Below are 18,244 nucleotides of genomic sequence, written 5' to 3'. Positions count from 1 at the left end.
AGGCTTGGGTGAGCTTAGGTGTCCCTTTGCATCTCCTTAGACCCGTGACAAAAGCCTACAGTGTAGTTGTCTTGCCTTGGGGAGTTTTTTTTCTAAAAACGTGCATCCCGATTGGCTGCCAGACAGTGGTAGGATGCCTACAGCTACCTACAACAGGGAAGCCCGTAAGTAGAATCAGCCCCTAAGTGCCTCTCTCCTAAGTCTAAACTTATATTTCTTTAAGGAAGTTTATAAATCTCCATATTTTTATAAGATGAACACTGGTAAACATTTAAAACAAAAGGGCACTAATTTCTAGCGTCAAAGCACAAGAAATACTTTTTAATAAACAGAATTGTGATAAGGCACTTACGGTTAACAAATATATTTAACATAGATAGTAGGCAATGATAAGAATTTCCCCTACATCTTTTTAATAAACTGGAAATCAATATTTGTGTCTAATGAGTCCAGCAGAGGTAGTTAATTAAGAGTCATCTCAGGTAATCATGCTGGCATAAAAAACAACTTTAGCACTCATATTTTACTCCATCACAGATCAAAAGTTAAATTCCCAGTGTTAAACTAGGCATTAAGATACTGGAGCCTGTATATACACTTCTCTGCACTAGCTAATGCCTTCATTAACATAGGATTTAAATGACAGTGCAACAATCTGAGCTCATATTTTTTATGCAAAGCCATTCCTGTATCAGTTGCTAAGCTGTGGACACTAAAATGTGCACATAAGCTGAAGATACAAGTGCTTATTACATCAGCCCCACTATATTCATTTGATTTGAATGTAATTATCAGCACTCCAATTTGGAACTCATAGTTTAAAATCTAGCGAAGGACTAGAGAAAAGTAAAATAGGCCTATAAAAATTACATATTTCTAACAAATTTTACATCTAAGATACTGAATTCAAAATCTGTCACAAAACAAAAGGAATATCATAGGTTAATAATCACCTTTCAAATTAAACAATTTATTTAGAACAGAAAACACTTAAAATCCTAACAAAATATTTTATTAAAATTGACAAGTACTGTAGAACTGAAAGTCCAAATCCAATGGTAAAAAAATTTCAATTTCCAAAGGATTTGTACAACATGATTTAAGAAACTATAGAAAGCTATTTTACAAATAAACTAGTACTTACACAGTTAAGAAAGTTAATTTTGCTTTAAGTGGTAAACTTTAATAATATAAAATCGTAATGCATCACTAAATAAAGTGTGTGAGTGTGTGTGCTGGGGGGAAGGGGGGGGAGAATTGGGGTGTTAATTTGGTCCAGTTCAGAACAGATGTTTGTTCCTTTTTATGCATGGATCCAGAAATGCCAATCTATAAATTCCATACATGGTAATTGCTTTGATACTGGCCATCAATCCTGTTTCTTCATTTCTTAGAGCCTGTTAACTGTCCCCAGTCATAATCGCAATGAACTCCGCTTGATTTACTGAAGCAAGAAAAACATAAAAGTTAACAAAAATTGAACATTTGATTATAATTTACCATATAACTATGCTAAGTATAACTCCTACCTTTAATTTTGCACTTAAAAATACATTACTTCTAATAACATTTTTTGTGGTTGCCATTTTTGACTGCTTAATTAGGTCAGAATTGTTACTAACAAGCATGCATGTAGATTTTCAAGACTTCAAATTATTACATGCATAAAAATATCCATAGGGTGCCTGGAATTTAATGAATCACATTTCATTTAGGTTCAGAAGCAATGGTGTCATCCCATTTTGCAAAATAGCAATGCTTACAAAACAAAGTACACAGACTTCAAGGGAAGACAAAATTAATATTAAATATTTAGTATAAACCAGCTACTTCTAATATTTTGGCCTCCTTTTACAAAACTGTGATAGCAGTTTCTAGAGCAGGGAGCCGTGCAGAATGGCCTGTGCTGCTCCCGACTCTCATTGAGTTCCTATGAACATTGGGAGCAGCGCGGCTCCCCACACTAGAAACTGCTATCGCAGTTTCGTAAAAGAGGGGGTTAGCTTTGCCAAATATGTACCATTAACTAGAAACAATGGGTATTAAGGAATTGATTTCGTGAAGGGCTATACCAAATAGCATATTTGGTTGAATACAAATAACGAAAAATATTATTTGGTTGAATACAAATAACACAAGGTAACAAAAAAATTTTTTTTCGGAATCATCCGACAACACAGCACATTTTTCTAAATCAGTTTTTCATGCTGATTTCAGATCTGTTATTAGTTTTTTTTCAGTCACGTAAACTTTTAAACTTATGACTAATGTTAGTTTATCTCTTAATTACCCTCGCTTGTATGTTAATCTTCAGACCCTCAGAAATGCCACCAGATGCTCAAATACATTTCATAGCATCTGGCTTTATTCATTCAGTCTTCACCGGGTCACTTAAAGCGGTTTTTCATATGCTAATTGAACGTAATAAAGCTTTCAACGTTTCATAATTATTTAGCGCAACTACAATATTTGTACTTAGCTTAGGTGATCAATAATAAGGGATGAGTTCGCCGACATGTTTCACCCTAGGGGGGAGGCTTCTTCAGGGCTACATTCCCTTAATTAGAACTTGTTACCCGCAACGGTGGTCACAACGGTGAAGACTGAATGCATAAAGCCAGATGCTATGAAATGTATTTGAGCATCTGGTGGCATTTCTGAGGGTGTGAAGATTAACAAACAAGCAAGGGTAATTAAGATGTGTCCAAAGGTAGACAGCCTCCCAGTATTGTTTGACATATACCTTCCATTTACACATATATTTTGAAATGCAGGATATCAATTTATTAATGTTAGTTTATAGCATTATAGCATATAGGGTTTTAAGAATTGCAGCATCAACTTAAAGAAATGTTGCAGTATCTTCAGTCCAAAGTCAAATAAGCACATAGCATAGCATAATTATACTGGACTATGTCACTTAGCAACCAATATTTCTTCAAAAATGCTAAGAGTATGATTTATTTTTGTGAGTTGTGTCTGGATTGTCACGGCACAACATCCAGCAGTAGTCAGCCATCATATTCTCATTCCAGAAACCTTGGCAGCGACGCTCCATTAACTGAATGTCCTGGTGAAAACGTTCTCCTTGCTCGTCACTCACCAAGATTTTCCGGAAAAAAGTCAAGATGTGAGTGCAAAAGCCAAGTTTCTGATATTAGTCAAAGGGCTCCTTTTACTAAGGTGCGTTAGCATTTTTAGCACGTGCTGAAGATTAGCGTGTACAAAACCATGCGATAGACGAAAATACTAACACAAGCTCTATGGAGGCGTTAGCGTCTAGCGCGCGTGCTAAAACCGCTAGCGTACCTTAGTACATAAGAACATAAGAAATGCCTCTGCTGGGTCAGACCCGAGGTCCATCGTGCCCAGCAGTCTGCTCATGCGGCGGCCCAACAGGTCCACGACCTGTGCAATAATCTTCTATCTATACCCCTCTATCCCCATTTCCAGTAGGAATTTATCCAATCCTTTCTTGAACCCCAGTACCGTACTCTGCCCTATTACGTCCTCTGGAAGCGCATTCCAGGTATCCACCACACGTTGGGTAAAGAAGAACTTCCTAGCATTTGTTTTGAATCTGTTTCCTATCAACTTTTCCGAATGCCCTCTTGTTCTTTTATTATTAGAAAGTTTGAAGAATAGTAAAAGGAGCCCAAAGAGATTCTGAACTCATTCCTTGTATGAAGGAGACATGTTTGCCCAGAAAGTTTTCCACTAACTACCTGAATGCCTCCCAAGCTTCAAGCTCAGCTGCTGAGAGTGACTGCTTAAAATCTTCATCCTGCAAAACGGACTTGATTTGTGGGCCTATAAATCTCCTTTCCTTCAGTTTTGCAGTGCTGATTTTTGGAAATTTCCTAACAAGATAATGAAAACCTGGCGAGTTTGCTTTACCCATGGCCTTTACCAGGTTCTTCATCAACCCCAGCTTGATATGAAGAGGTGGAAGAAATATTTTATGAGGATCTACCAATGACATAAATTTCACACTGCTTGTCCCTGGATTATAGGTATCCCTCAGCTGCCAGACACGCCTGAAATAATGTTCAGCTGTAGATCTGCTATCCCACAAGCTCATGAAACAGTAGTATTTCGTGAATCCTCCTTGTATTCCCATTAGCATGCTAATGACCTTCAAGATCACCACAGATGTTCCACTGGTGTGTTTTATAACTGATTGCTTCTAGTTAATTCTTCATATTCTCATAAGACTCCTTTAGATGAGAAGATGGTCAATTGATATACTTGGTTTGGAATTTCCGTTGTGCAGTAACACTGCCTTCAAGCTTCTCTGTGAAGAATCAATGAAGAGATGCCATTCATCTGAACAATGCACTTGTGACAAACTGTTGAAGAACCCATTGATGTCATGACAAAAGCACAATGAACCATTTACAGTGAATAATGTTGTTAAGTTATTTATTTTTTTAAATTTTATACCGAATTTTTTCCAAGTCGGTTTACAAAAAGTTACATACATAAAATATTAAAACAAATCAGAACAAAGTAGGAACAAAAACAAACAGATTCAATTCTTACTTAAGATCAATTATTCATAGAAATGCATCTACAAATAGTTGTATCTACAATTATTCATAGAAATGCATCTACAAATAGTTTTTAACATTTTACTAAATGAGTTCCTGTCTCTACATTTTTGAATTTGACCAACAAGGCTATTCCACAACTTTACTCCAGCACATATAAAAGTCATAGCATTCGTTTCCACATATTTAGGATTAGCCTTTGTTTTCAGCAATGCTGAATTTTCAGAGCGCAGTGATCTTGTTGGTTGATATCCAGACATCAAACAAACTCTTAAAAAATTCAGGGATTGAGCCATACATAAATTGATGAAATAACATAATTGCTTTGTATTGAATTCTAAATACCACTGGCAGCCAATGCAATTGGTGGAGATACGGAGTAATATGCTCATATCTTGACGTTCCAGTTATCAATCTAGTTATGATTCCTTTTTCTGTAATGAGCTATATTAGCATCTTTTGCAAGCAAATGCTTTTGCTTAAGCCTTGAAGCAAGAAGTTCTGCTTTTTCTTTTGAAAGATTTAGATCACAAATAAGATCATTGAGCTCAGCTTGTGTAAAGGTCGCTGGTTCTAAATCTTCATCATTCACATCAGGATAAGATAATTCTGAATTGTGACCAGTTGCTGCATCATCACATTTCTCATCATGTTCCACTGAAGCAAGTCCATCTTGTGGAGGTACAGGGGCAGGCAACGAGTCATCATGAGGAACAGGTCTAATAGAAGAATCCAGAGTAGGATATATAATTTTGTGCTTAGTTTTAGCTGAGAATCCACAAGGCAAAATTAGCAATCTTTAATATGGTCTTCCGGTTCCCTCCATATCATTGGGATTGCAAATGACATCACTGCCTTTCGTCGATTGAGCCAGTCACGAAGTCCGTTGGAACAACTGGTACAGATGATATGTAGAGCCTAAGACTTATCCTGGCCACCCAGTGGACAGCCAAAGTACAATTTGTATACCTTCTTCAGATCTACGGTAATTGGGCGACGACGTGCTTTCGTCGTGAATGAAACACAGATGTAACAAAAACTATCTGGATGATTAGTACAATGTCTTGGCATCATAAAGACTGATATTAATCACCGTAAATAATGTCTGTAGCATAAAAAAACAAAGACAACTGTCGTTAACCCTCCTTATATGTTTATCCTATAAACGCATGATATATTGCCCAGTTAACTTTTATAATTATATATGAGCCACATCACAAAAATGTGACGTGCTAGTGAAAAACTAAACACAGATTTGAAATCAGTATGAAAAAATACTACACAAAATAAACCCAACATTAACCGATTAAAATGATGTGTTGACCTGTGTAATGGGCATTGAGCTGTAACAGCAAATAATAAAATAAGCAATGTGAAATCAGAGATCAAGTGTTTATTTTCATCACTTTCAAAGGTCTACAAAGAAGAAATGTTAGCTTCCAAACACAAAACATAACTGTATATTATTTTTTATATATTTTCATGCTCTCTTGTGCGCTCTCACCCAAGGGACCACCTCTATGGCTACCGCTATCGAACCCAGAACTTGCAGGTAGTGTCACGCCATGGGAGTCGGTCTCTGAAGCAGATCCGAAATCTGCTTCTGGGGCTTGTCTTCTTGGCTCTTGAAGAAAAACCTAGCCAAAGGCCAATGTTGAGCTGAACTCCCAGGTACTCCAGGCATTGGGTCGGCTCCAGCTGACTTTTTGAAATTGACAATCCATCCCAAGTTTTGGAGGAGTTGTACTACTCTTGAAACTGCCAGTTTGATTTCCTCCTTGGATGGAGCTTTGATGAGCCAGTCATCCAAATATAGGTGTACTTGGATCCCAGCCTTACATAGGTGTGCTGCCACCACCGCCACCATGGTAAAGGTGTGAGGTGCTATCACTAGGCCAAAGGGGAGTGCCAAGGATTAGAAGTGCTGCTCCAGCACACGAGAGCAGAAATATCTCCTATGGGCTTGGAAAATGGGAATGTGAAGATATGCCTCTATTAAATCAAGGAAGGTGAGTGATTCCCCTGGCGCCACTGCTGCTATGACTGACTGAAAGGTCTCATGCAGAAATTTCAGGGCTGCACTGACCGATTTAACATCCAGAATTGGTCTCTGAGCCTTTCTTTGGCATGATGAAGTAAGAACATAAGTACATAATAATAGCCTCACTGGGTCAGTCCAATGGTCCATCAAGCCCAGTATCCCATTCCCACGGTGGCCAATCCAGGTCACCAGTACCTGGCCAAAACCCATGGTGTAGCAATATTCCATGCTTCCGATACAGGGCATGCAGTGGCTTCCCCTTTGTCTTTCTCAATAACAGATTATGGGCTTTTCCTCAAGGAACTTGTCCAAACCTTTCTTAAAACCAGCTACATTATCTGCTCTTACCACATCCTCTGGCAACACGTTCCACAGCTTAACTATTCTCTGAGCGAAAAAAATTTCCTCCAATTGGTTTTAAAAGTAAGTTTAAGTTTAATTAAATTTTAATATACTGACCATCAACATGCACCTGGCCGGTTTGCAAAGCTAAAAAAGGTTAGAATAAATTTTTTGTAGTGGGGTATGAGGGGGAAATGTGAACATTAATTAGACAAATTATAAATACAAACATGAGTTTGAAGGGTAAAGTATTTCCTTGTAACTTCATCGAGTGTCCCTTAGTCTTTGACAGAATGAAAAATTGATCCACTTGTACCCATTCTCCACTCAGGATTTTGTAGACTTCAATCATATCTCCCCTTAGCCGTCTCTTTTCCAAGCTGAAGAGCCCTAACCGTTTTAGTCTTTCCTCATACGAGAGGAGTTCCATCCCCTTTACCACCTTGGTCGCTCTTCTTTGAACCTTTTCTAGCGCCACTATATCTTTCTTGAGATAAGGAGACCAGAATTGAATGCAATACTCTAGATGAGGTCGCACCATGGAGCGATACAGGGGATATTATAACATCTTAGTCTTGTTAGCCATCTCTTTTTAAATAATTCCTAGCATCCTATTTGCTTTTTTGGCCGTCACCGCACATTGGGCGGAAGATTTCATCATATTGTCTATGATGACACACAGATCCTTTTCTTGGGCGCTTATCCCCAAAGTGGACCCTAGCATTTGGTTACTGTGATTCAGGTTATTCTTCCCAATGTGCATCACTTTGCATTTGTCCACATTAAATTTCATCTACCATTTGGACGCACATTCTTCCAATTTCCTAAGGTCTGCCTGCAATTTTTCACAATCCGCATGCGTTTTAACAACTTTGTACAGTTTAGTATCATCTGCAAATTTAATCACCTCACTCATCGTTCCAATTTTCAGATCATTTATAAATAAGTTAAATAGCACCGGTCCCGGTACAGACCCCTGCGGCTCTCCACTGTTTACTCTCCTCCATTGAGAAAAATGACCATTTAACCCTACCCTCTGTTTTCTATTCGATAACCAATTCCTAATCCACAATTGAACTTTGCCACCTATCCCATGACACTTTAATTTTCTCAGAAGCCTCTGAGGAATTTTATGAAAAGTTTCTGAAAATCTAGATATACTATATCAGTGGTCTCAAACTCATGGCCCAGGGTCCACATAAGGCCCGCCAGGTACTATTTTGAGGCCCTCGGTATATTTATCATAATCACAAAAGTAAAATAAAACAGTTTCTTGATCATATGTCTCTTTAGCTATAAATTACAATATTATTATTAAGACTTAGCTAAAAGGAAAGATTTATAAACTATAAAGAGTTTTACCTCATGTCATTTCTTTAATAAGACATTAACTATTTTTTCTGCAGCCCTCCAAGTACCTACAAATCCAAAATGTGGCCCTGCAAAGGGTTTGAGCTTGAGACATTGTACTATATCAACCGGCTCACTTTTATCCAAATGTAATGTAGGGATGGAGATCTGATAAGTTCTGATCCAGGGCATCAGAACACAGGCCAAGTCAGCACACAGGCAGTTCTGAACCAGGCCAGGTCAGCACACTGATCTAGGCCCTGTGTATGGATCTATGCCCTGTGTAAGGATCTAGGCCTTCTCTTTCCCTCTTGTAAAAGCAAGGAAAAAGGTATGCACCTTGAGACCAAATGCTGAGGCATTCCCCTCCCTACTTTTTTGTCACAAGACTCTTGACACATATTAACCTGACACAGATTTACCCTTATCTCTTACCTTGTTTAAGCATCCCTTATATGGGCAACAATCAGACTTTGCCTGAGCAGGCCCTGAGTTTAAGGCTAATCAAGAGAGCTTAAGGAGCATGCATTATAACCTTTGGACTGTCACATGTTATAGTAAGACGTCAAGACATATTAGAAGTTTACACATTGGGAATCTTTATTGTAATTGTTATCATGTATTCAGATGTCACGTGAGATAATAACTTTGAGAATCACATGAAATATGTAAACAAGGAATTACCTTGGTATAATCCTCACTGTATATGCATAATGAAATAGTAACCTTGTAAAGCATTAGCCATGTAATTAAGGGAGGCAAGATTCTCAATAAAAGGGTGAGAGACCATCCATTAGGGAACGCCTCCATCCCGACTCTAAGACTGCGTGTGTGTGTTTCCTGTGTGACATCCCTACAATGTTTATTCACACCTTCAAAGAAGTCAAGCACATTTGTGAGGCAAGATCTCCCTAGGCTGAACCCATGCTAACTCCGTCTCATTAAATCATGTTTGTCTACGTGTTCCACAATTTTAATTTTTTATACTCGTTTCTACCATTTTGCCCGACACCGAAGTGAGGCTTACCAGTCTGTAATTTCCCGGATCTTCCCTGGAGCCCTTTTTAAAAATCTGTATAACATTGGCCACCCTCCAATCTTCAAGTACTACAGACAATTTTAGCAACAGGTTACAGATCACTAACAGCAGGTCAGTAATTTCATTTTTGAATTCTTTTAATACCCTAGCATGTATACCATACGATCCTGGTGATTTATTACTTTTAACTTGACGACTTGGTGAAAGTCAGAGGAATGGGAGAGTCCAGATCATGTACCTGGGGGGACCACTGCCGAAGCAGAGCATGCTGAAGCGGGTGCATGTGAGCTCAGGCCCACTGAACCATGTCCGGGGAAGCCGCCATCGACCTCAGAACTTGGAGAAAATCCTGAGCACGGGGACATCGGGAAGCCATCAGAAGGCGAATCTGCGACTGAAACTTGACCACATGGGCCTCTAGCAGGAAGACCTTCCCCAAGCTGGTGTCAAAAAGAATCCTCAGGTACTCCAGGTGCTGAGACGGAGCCAACCGGCTCTTAGACAGGTTGATTGCCCAATCCAGCGACTGCAGGAACTGCACAACCTGAGCCGTATCCCAGGAGCTCTCTTGAAACGACTTTGCTCGGATCAACCAGTCATCAAGATAGGGGTGAACCAGAATGCCCTCCTTGCGCAAGGCCACCGCCACAACCACAATAATCTTGGTGAAAGTCAGAGAGGCCCTGGCTAGACCAAAGGGAAGCACACAAAACTGAAAGTGCCGACCTAAGATCGCAAAGCACAGGAACCGCTGATGGGAGGCCCGAATTGGAACATGCAAGTAGGCCTCCATCAGATCGAGAGGTCAGAAATTCCCTCAGCTGAACCACCAAAATGATAGATCTCAAGGTCTCCATGCGAAAGGACAGAACTTGCAGAGCCCTGTTGACCCCCTTCAGATCCAAGATGGGCAAAAAATTCCCCCCTTTCTTGGGCACCACAAAGTAAGTTGAATATCAGCCAGTGCCCCTCACCGATGGAGGCATGTACACTACTGCTTTAAGATCTAGCAATCTTTGAAGCATCTGGCAAAAAGCTCGCTTCTTCCAAGCCACCTGACAAGAAGCAAGAAAGTGATCTGGCAACGAGCACGAAAATTCCAGAGCGTAACCATCCCAGATCACCTCCAGGATCCACTGATCTGATCTTGGCCCACCCCTAGTAAAAACCTCACAACCGAGCACCAACCGGAATCAAGAGAGGCGCCGGTAAAGAGTCATTGGGTGGGCCAGGCGGCGGAGGGACTGGCGGAGAAATCACCCCCCCCCCCCCCCGACAGGCCCATGAATGGACTGTATGCGCTGAAAGAAACGACTCGGAGGCCAGAAAAAAAAGCAGCACCTCGACCAGGGCGATATCTGCAGAACTCATTAAAACGCCCCTGAGCAATGCCACTCCGCGCAAGGTCTGAACCAACTTGTCCAAATCCTCTCCAAACAAAAAAGACCTCTGAAAGGGAAATTTTGGCAGCTTAGCCTTAGATGCCACATCCACCGACTAAGCACAAAGCCACAAGGTACGACACATGGCCACCACGAGACTTGAATTTGGCCAATGTCCGCAACAAGTCATATAAAGCATCCGAGAGATAGAAGGCAGCCATCTCAATTTTTGCCACCTCCTAATCCACCATGGACCAGTCATCAGACTCACGGTCAAGGACACGCTTGGCACACCGAAACAGAGCCAGAGCCACAAGACAAGCACATATGGCTGCCTGGACCCCTAAAGCAGAGACATCAAAATTCTGCTTAAGAAGAGCCTCCAACTTACGCTCCTCAGAGTCCCTTAAGGCAGAGCCGCCCTCTACGGGCACCGTATGTAGCTTAGCTATAGCTGAAACCATTGCGTCCACCACTGGCGACTTCAAGGTATCCCTATCCCCCTCTGGGATGGGATTCAGATGAGCCATGGAGTGCACAAAATGAAAAGGCACCTCCGGCGTCTTCCACTGCGCCAGAACATTAGGCATAGGAAACGAGCAGGATGCGGAGTGGATCCCCTGAAGCAGAGGGTCCACCACACACAGGGTCTCCTGCATCTCCTCCTCGAAGCGCAACACCAATGAGATCTGAAGCATCAGCTCCTGGAGTTCATCTCGCTGAAAAACGTGCACCACGGACACATCCTCGCTGGCATATGGAACCACAAAGGCCCTGCTACTGGTATCCATCCCCTCGAGTGGATCCTGGAGGTCTCCCAAAAGAGCCAGGTCCTCATCTATAGAAAACTGCTCCTCAGAAACAAAATCCTTGTCCCAAGTCACCCACAGCCGCTTGGACAAGGGAAGAGGTGAGGATGTGATTGGAGCTTAGGGGAGCCAAACTGGAGTGGATTTGGAGGGGAACCCCTCTCCACTTCTGAGACTCCCGAGGTGGAAGCGGGACACCCGGCTGCTTGAAAGCAAGTCTCGCACAAGGCAAAAAGAAAATCAGGGGGAAAAAACCTCTGGTGGCCCAATGGGGTTCACTGCAAAGCAGAGGACCCACTAGAAACCTGTCCCTGTCTTTCCAAAACAGGGGGAAGGTCACCTGATGTTGCAGACAAAAATGGAGGTGCTTCCCACCAAAAGTGGAGTGGATTCCGCAGAAAACAACCCCTCCAAGGCCTGTAGCAGCTGAGAAGCCTGAACTGTCCCAGCCACTAAAGCAGGCAAGCCGGCAGCAGTGGTAAAGGAATCCTTTTTACCTTGATCGTCGGCAGCTGGGGAAATCCCTGCGTGGGTGGCGGAGGAAGTCCAGGCTTCCCCACTATCAACTGCCGGCAAGCGAGGCACTCGTGAAGGGGAAGCTTGGATGCCTGCACCAGACGCAAACGTGGTTTCCCCTTCGTGGCAACCTGAACAGCGTTTGCACAGGCCGGCCGCAAGTAGCTCGTGTCTGGAGCACAATGAACATTTTCTCCTGGTGAAAGTGCTCATTGTGCAATACGCGACCTAGCTTAAAAGAAAGAGTGCTGGTTAACAAAAAAATCAATTATACAGCCCTGAAGGACCCTTTCAGACTGGCACTGCCTCAGGCTTTTTTTTTTTTCCCAGAACAGACTCCACTGGCTCTCAAAGCTATATGCCTTGCCTGTATTGGTGGCAAAACTTACAGCTGAGGCACCTCTACAAAATTTTGGGGAGGTGGAGGAAGAGGGGAGGGACTCAACATGAGACCCGTCGAGTATGACACCCCTGAGGTTGGATGGACCCGCAAACAGGGCTCTTCCAAGCTCAGTCCGGCACCAGAATGGGGACAAGGAATCCTAAATAAATTCTAACAGCTTTACCAAAGGGAGACTGGCACAGCTCACCTACCACCTGCTTAGAGACTGAGAGAAGACTGTTAGATAGTAGGAGGGACAGCTATTAAGTACTACTGTATAACCAAAGATTTGGTCTTAGTTTCCACCTGCTGGTCATGGTGAGCTATTACCCATCAGTGAAGGCTGGAGAGGTTGACAAAGAAGATGTTTTTCAAAAATAGACAAACTGTTTTTGGACTTTAAGATTCAAATGTTTCCCGAGATATGCAAAAGTGAAGATGTCAGTTTTTGCCTTTAAAACCTGCAGTTAACCAGATTGGTAGATCTTTTTATCCTTGCAAGTGTATAGTGAGGTATCAATCCTTGAAGTATGCTTTCTTTGAAACGTCTCATCTTACACCATTCCTGGTGATGAAGCATATAGAAGGGATTCAAGGGGTTTTTTGGGGGGTTTTTTTTTTGGGGGGGGGTTGTATTAAAAGCTCCTTAGGGTGTTAGAAATTATTTTAACAAGAAAAGTTGCCTATTAGTTTAAAACTCCACTTATTGTAGTCTTGGATCTATTCATTATGTGGACTTGAGAAATGTATGCATAGATTTCTTTTTTAGGTAATTTCCTTGAACTTAAAATTTCTATATATTTATTTTCTGTACAAGTTTGTTGCTTGGTATAAATTTAAAAATTCAGACAAATAATTAAAAAAAGAATAGAACATTCTGATAATTAATGGTCTGACTGAGGAAAGGTCACCAGCAACAAGAAGGAAAAATTATGTTCTTACCTGTTAATTTTCTTTCCTTTAGACCAGGGGTCTCAAAGTCCCTCCTTGAGGGCCGCAATCCAGTCGGGTTTTCAGGATTTCCCCAATGAATATGCATGAGATCTATGTGCATGCACTGCTTTCAATGCATATTCATTGGGGAAATCCTGAAAAACCGACTGGATTGCGGCCCTCAAGGAGGGACTTTGAGACCCCTGCTTTAGACGCAGCAGATGAATCCAGAGACCAATGGGATAGCACACATCTACCAGCAGGTGGAGATAGAGAAACTGATTAACAGGTGATCCTATTGACTGGCACACCTCCTGCATCTTCAGTATTGCTCCTTGCCCAAGCATCCGTAACCATCAATATGCTTAGCATGTAATAAACTTCTTTTCCATAACAAATTTCAAAAGGTAATAATACAGAATACAACTATCAATAATAACAGACTTCGAAAGTTGCAAAAGAAAAGAACGACAGTTAATATCCAGAAAGGGTGGGGCTCTGGATTCATCTGCTGCGTCTAAAGGAAAATTAACAGGTAAGAACATAATTTTTCCTTCCTTAGCAACAGCAGCAGATAAATCCAGAGACCAATGGGATGTAGCAAAGCAATCCTCAATCTGGGTGGGAAGCAAACGCCGCCTCCGCAACAACCGAAGCACTAAACGCTGCCTCCGCATGCACCCTCACATCCAACCGGTAATGCTGAAATAAAGTATTCTTGGAAGACCAAGTAGTCGCATGACAAAACTCCTTCAAGGAAAAAACCTCTGGACTATGTCCACGTAGCTGGCATTGCTCTGGCTGAATGGTCATGAAGTTCTTCCGCCAACCACTTCCCTGCCATTAAGTAAGCGTAAAGAATGTCCTCCTGGACCCTTCAAGCGATGGAGGCTTTGAACGCTGCCATACGTTTGTCGCATCCCTTGAAGAATACAAAGAGGTGATCTAAACGACTAAACGTTGTTAGAAACCTAAGATTGCGGAGAATGCTACGCACTTTTAAAAAATGCAGTGACGAAAGCTCGCCTCCCCATTCCTCCCTCAGGAAGAAGGAAGGAAAAGTGAGAGTGGCATAAAAGAAAGGATGACACCACCTTAGAAAGAAATTGTGGTACTGTCCGAACTGACACCCCAGAATTTGTAAATCAGAAATAAGAATACCTATCGTACAAGGCCTGCAACTCATAAAACCGCTGAGCTGAAGCCATGGTCACAAAAAATACTGTGTTCAACGTCACATACTGTGTTCAATGTCAAAAGACAAGGTTGAAATGAAGCCTTCTGTAAACTGCGAAGAAGTACCTTAAGACTGTACTCCGGACAGGGCTTCTTAAGAGGTGTACGAATATACTGTACTCCTTTTAGGAACTGAACTACATGAAGCTGAGAAGTAAGCGAAAAGCAAGATACCTATCCCTTGTAACAAACTAAGATTGCCACTTGAAGCTGAAGGGAATTGAACGCTAAGCCCTTGGCAATACGCTTGTGCCAAAAAAGAAAGAATATAAATCATTGAACTCTGGAAGGGTGCCAATGTTGAGAAGTACCCAAGAAAGAAAAACCTCCAAACAGAAGCATAAGCATAAGTAAGGGATTTCGTTTCGGTGTTCGGGGGAGGGGGGGATGTAGGATCGCAGGGGAGGGAGGGCGACGTGAGCGGGGGAGGATGCCGGTTCGCAGAGGGGGATGCCGGATTGCGGGATGGGGGGTATGGAGCTACATCGGTGGCCTCAAGGGTGGGGAGAACGGAGCAGCGCCAGTAGCCTCGGGGGGTGGGGGGGACGAGGTGGAACGGATCAAAGCGAGTTTCCCTTACTTCCTATGGGGAAACTCGCTTTCATATATGAGCAATTTGGTTTACGAGCATACTTCTGGAACGAATTATGCTCGTAAACCAAGGTTCCACTGTACTACTACTATTTATTATTTCTAAAGCGCTGAAAGGCGTACACAGCGCTGTACATTTTAACATACAATAGATGGTCCATGCTCAGATTTTGTGGTGAGAAAGTCTATCTAAACCCTTTTCCTGTCCTGTAAAATGATGCGCTGACAGAAGAGGAAGATGAGATTCCACCCATTGAAGTAAAACCATTACTTTACTTGCCAACTGTTTACATCACGTACTTTCCTGGCTATAGAGAAATACCACTGTCATAACACTATCCTAAAAGACCTTTATCGTCATTCCGGAAGAATAGTCTGAAACTCCTGAAACGGTAGCCTGACCATGCTTCAGTCCAGAAGAATGAACGAGTACTGAGTTTCCTCTTAATTCCAGACTTCTTGCACTGAGGATTGAAGGCACTGAGCCCCCCAACCTGACAGCCTGGGATGTTTGGTGAATTTGAACCAGTCCAGCAAAGACCGAGGTATGCGTTTGAAAAGATTAATCTCGCTGAGCCACCAAATTATATTGAGCGATGCTTTAGGAGCCTACTAGATACTACAATTGGAGCCTAGAGATACCAGGAACCACTGAAACAAAAGCGACTGCTGTAGCGTTCTCATGTGAAAGCAAGCCGAAATTCCCAGTGGAGTTATCACGATAGATCCTAGAACCTGTACAGAATCCCATACTCTTGTTCTTGGTGACATTAAGAAGGCAAACCTGAGACAGTAATCTGTCGCCCTAGTCTCTGGGAAGAAATACATTCCTCTCCTACGTGAACAACATTTCCTGATATTCCAATAATTAGTACAGGAGAAAAGAGCTCTTTGGAAATTTGAAGATTCACATCCAAAGAATTGAAGAAAAGAAGTTCAAATAAAAGAAATCACCCGTTTGTGTCTGACAAATTGACCTGGCTGGCTTGCTGGAAGAGCAGTTGTCTAAGAAAGAAAGTACCTGAATCTCCTGTTTGCACCAAAACGCCACTACTGCCCTCATTTTCTAAAATGTTCATGGAGCCGTGGCTAGGCCAAATGGCATCTGCCAAAACTGATAGCGCTGCTCAATGAGAGCTAAGTGAAGATAGTGCAAATTCAGTGACCATAGGGAAATTGTAAATATTCTCAGTTTTTCTCCGGAAATGTCTAACTCTGAGAAACTAATTTACCAGAATGAGATCCAGCCCCCATCTGACCAATTCCCCCATCTTAGGCACTATGAAGTAAATGGAAAAACTTCCCTTAGTTCTGGAAGAACTAAAACTACTTCCCTGAGTACCAGTAAAACTTAAAAGGGGTCTCGCATGAACGTAACCTTTGGAAGAATCTGAAATGGGAGGAGGATTCAAAGTTGCAAGCATCCTGGAAAATGCCCAAAGCCCCCTGACCTGACATCATAGTGTCTCCCCCCTCACGAGAAAGCATAAAGAGTTACCAGAGGAAGTGAAGATCCCTTCAGAATGAAAAGCAGACAGTCGGGGAACGGCTGGACAAGAGCTGTAAATTCTGGAAGAAGAAAGGAACTTTCCCACAAAAAATCCAGCTTTGCGATGTAAGATGGAGTATGTTGGAATTCTGAAAACAGTACTAACTCCATGTAATGTTAGCCAAAAACTCACTGCCTTTAAAGTGAAGACGTACTAGGCGTAATCTAGAAGCTGCATTGACCGCCCAATGGGAAACAATCTGCATCCTAATTGTTATCAGATAAAGCTCACATACCCTAAAGAGAGCTTCAGGGATGATTCCAACAGCCACATAGCATTTGCTACTCTGTGGGTTTGGGAGAATAGGTAACTTGTCCCTGGTTAGAAGGAGCCATACAGCTCTTCCTGCCAGTTTGAGGGACTGTCTAGCAGGTGCCATGAGAAGATGGCGACCTGAGAAATCTGTGCAAGAAGCTTTGAAACTTGCAGGTCCTGGTACACTAGAAATAGAATAGACAGTTCAGGAATCAATTCTATAATGCTACCAGACACACACAGCGCTACATAGAGGCACAAAGAATAAGAAAACCTCTAAACCTATATAGACTCACCCTTCAGAGTCACCGAGAGAGACAAGAAGATACCCGGATGAAAAATAACTTCACCGCAAACAGTCTCTTCATCTGTTAACCGCATAGAACTTCCATGGTAATGCGGTATACAAAAATTAAGTTATTATTATTATTATTACTCTCATGCCGCTGACATCACTGTGCAGCAATTTGCCTTCTGCCGACCCATAATGGCAAAAAAATGAGATTGGGCGGCTGAGCACAGGACAGAATCTCTTTCTTAAGCACATTGAGGCATAACAGTACAGTTGCAATTAAAGTAGTTAAGTCTTTTCAAGCAAAGAGAGTGGGGAAACACACACACAAGGTATATCACCGCAACAATGGCAAAAGCTGTTGAAACACTCCTGACGCGTAGAACCCTGAAAACAGGGATGCAGTGGAATAGTGACCTAAGTCAGCTGCAAAATAAACTCCGTGAACGTTGCAGTGCTCCCGCTAGCACCGGAGACCCAAGCGTGTGCCTGTTTCATGCTGAAATGAGCTGGCTTTATAAACAATGCATTAAAACCTACCCGGAGCCAACTATTAAAATATTTTTCCCACTGTCATGGTATAAAATGATTAAAATGAACATTGGAGAGAAATAAATGAATGCTGCTTCGTTCTCAACTTAGGAAAATAAGCACACGCCTCTTGCGCTCAGTCAGGAACCGGCTATGTGAAGAACAAACCCGGAGCCGTCCAAATATTTACCTCCACCGGCCGCGGGAACTGCCAAGCAGAGTCCGCCTCGGGGAGAAATCCCACTACCGCTGTGGCACTGCTGTCAGAGTATGAAAACAAGCGCGCGCCTACAACACGCGGGAAGGCACTAATTCCGTCAACGGAGCTCTATCCATACACCCGAAGCCCCCCACCCTGAAGGACCGCTCGCACCCCCACAGCCTCCCGACCCCCCCCCCATCATGTAGAAGCTCCTACCGGTGTCCTGCTGCTTCCTCTTGGCGG

The 18,244-nt window shown here is 42.3% G+C and overlaps 1 protein-coding gene across 1 annotated transcript in view; it reads right to left on the bottom strand.

The window, feature by feature from the left end:
* Positions 1-300: 300 nt before the first annotated feature.
* The window catches only part of CETN3 (centrin 3), a 57,943-nt gene continuing 39,999 nt past the window's right edge, over positions 301-18,244 (bottom strand). Inside the window, exon 5 of the mRNA XM_033920461.1 lies at positions 301-1,444. Coding sequence (XP_033776352.1) covers positions 1,401-1,444 — 44 coding nt within the window. The 3' untranslated portion in view covers positions 301-1,400. The remainder of the gene's footprint in view (positions 1,445-18,244) is intronic.

This window comes from Geotrypetes seraphini, chromosome 1 (genome assembly GCF_902459505.1).
Source record: "Geotrypetes seraphini chromosome 1, aGeoSer1.1, whole genome shotgun sequence".
NCBI classification, from domain to species: Eukaryota; Metazoa; Chordata; class Amphibia; order Gymnophiona; family Dermophiidae; genus Geotrypetes; species Geotrypetes seraphini.
The sequence above is the reverse complement of the archived record's forward strand: the minus strand, read 5'-3'. Positions and strand labels throughout refer to the sequence as shown.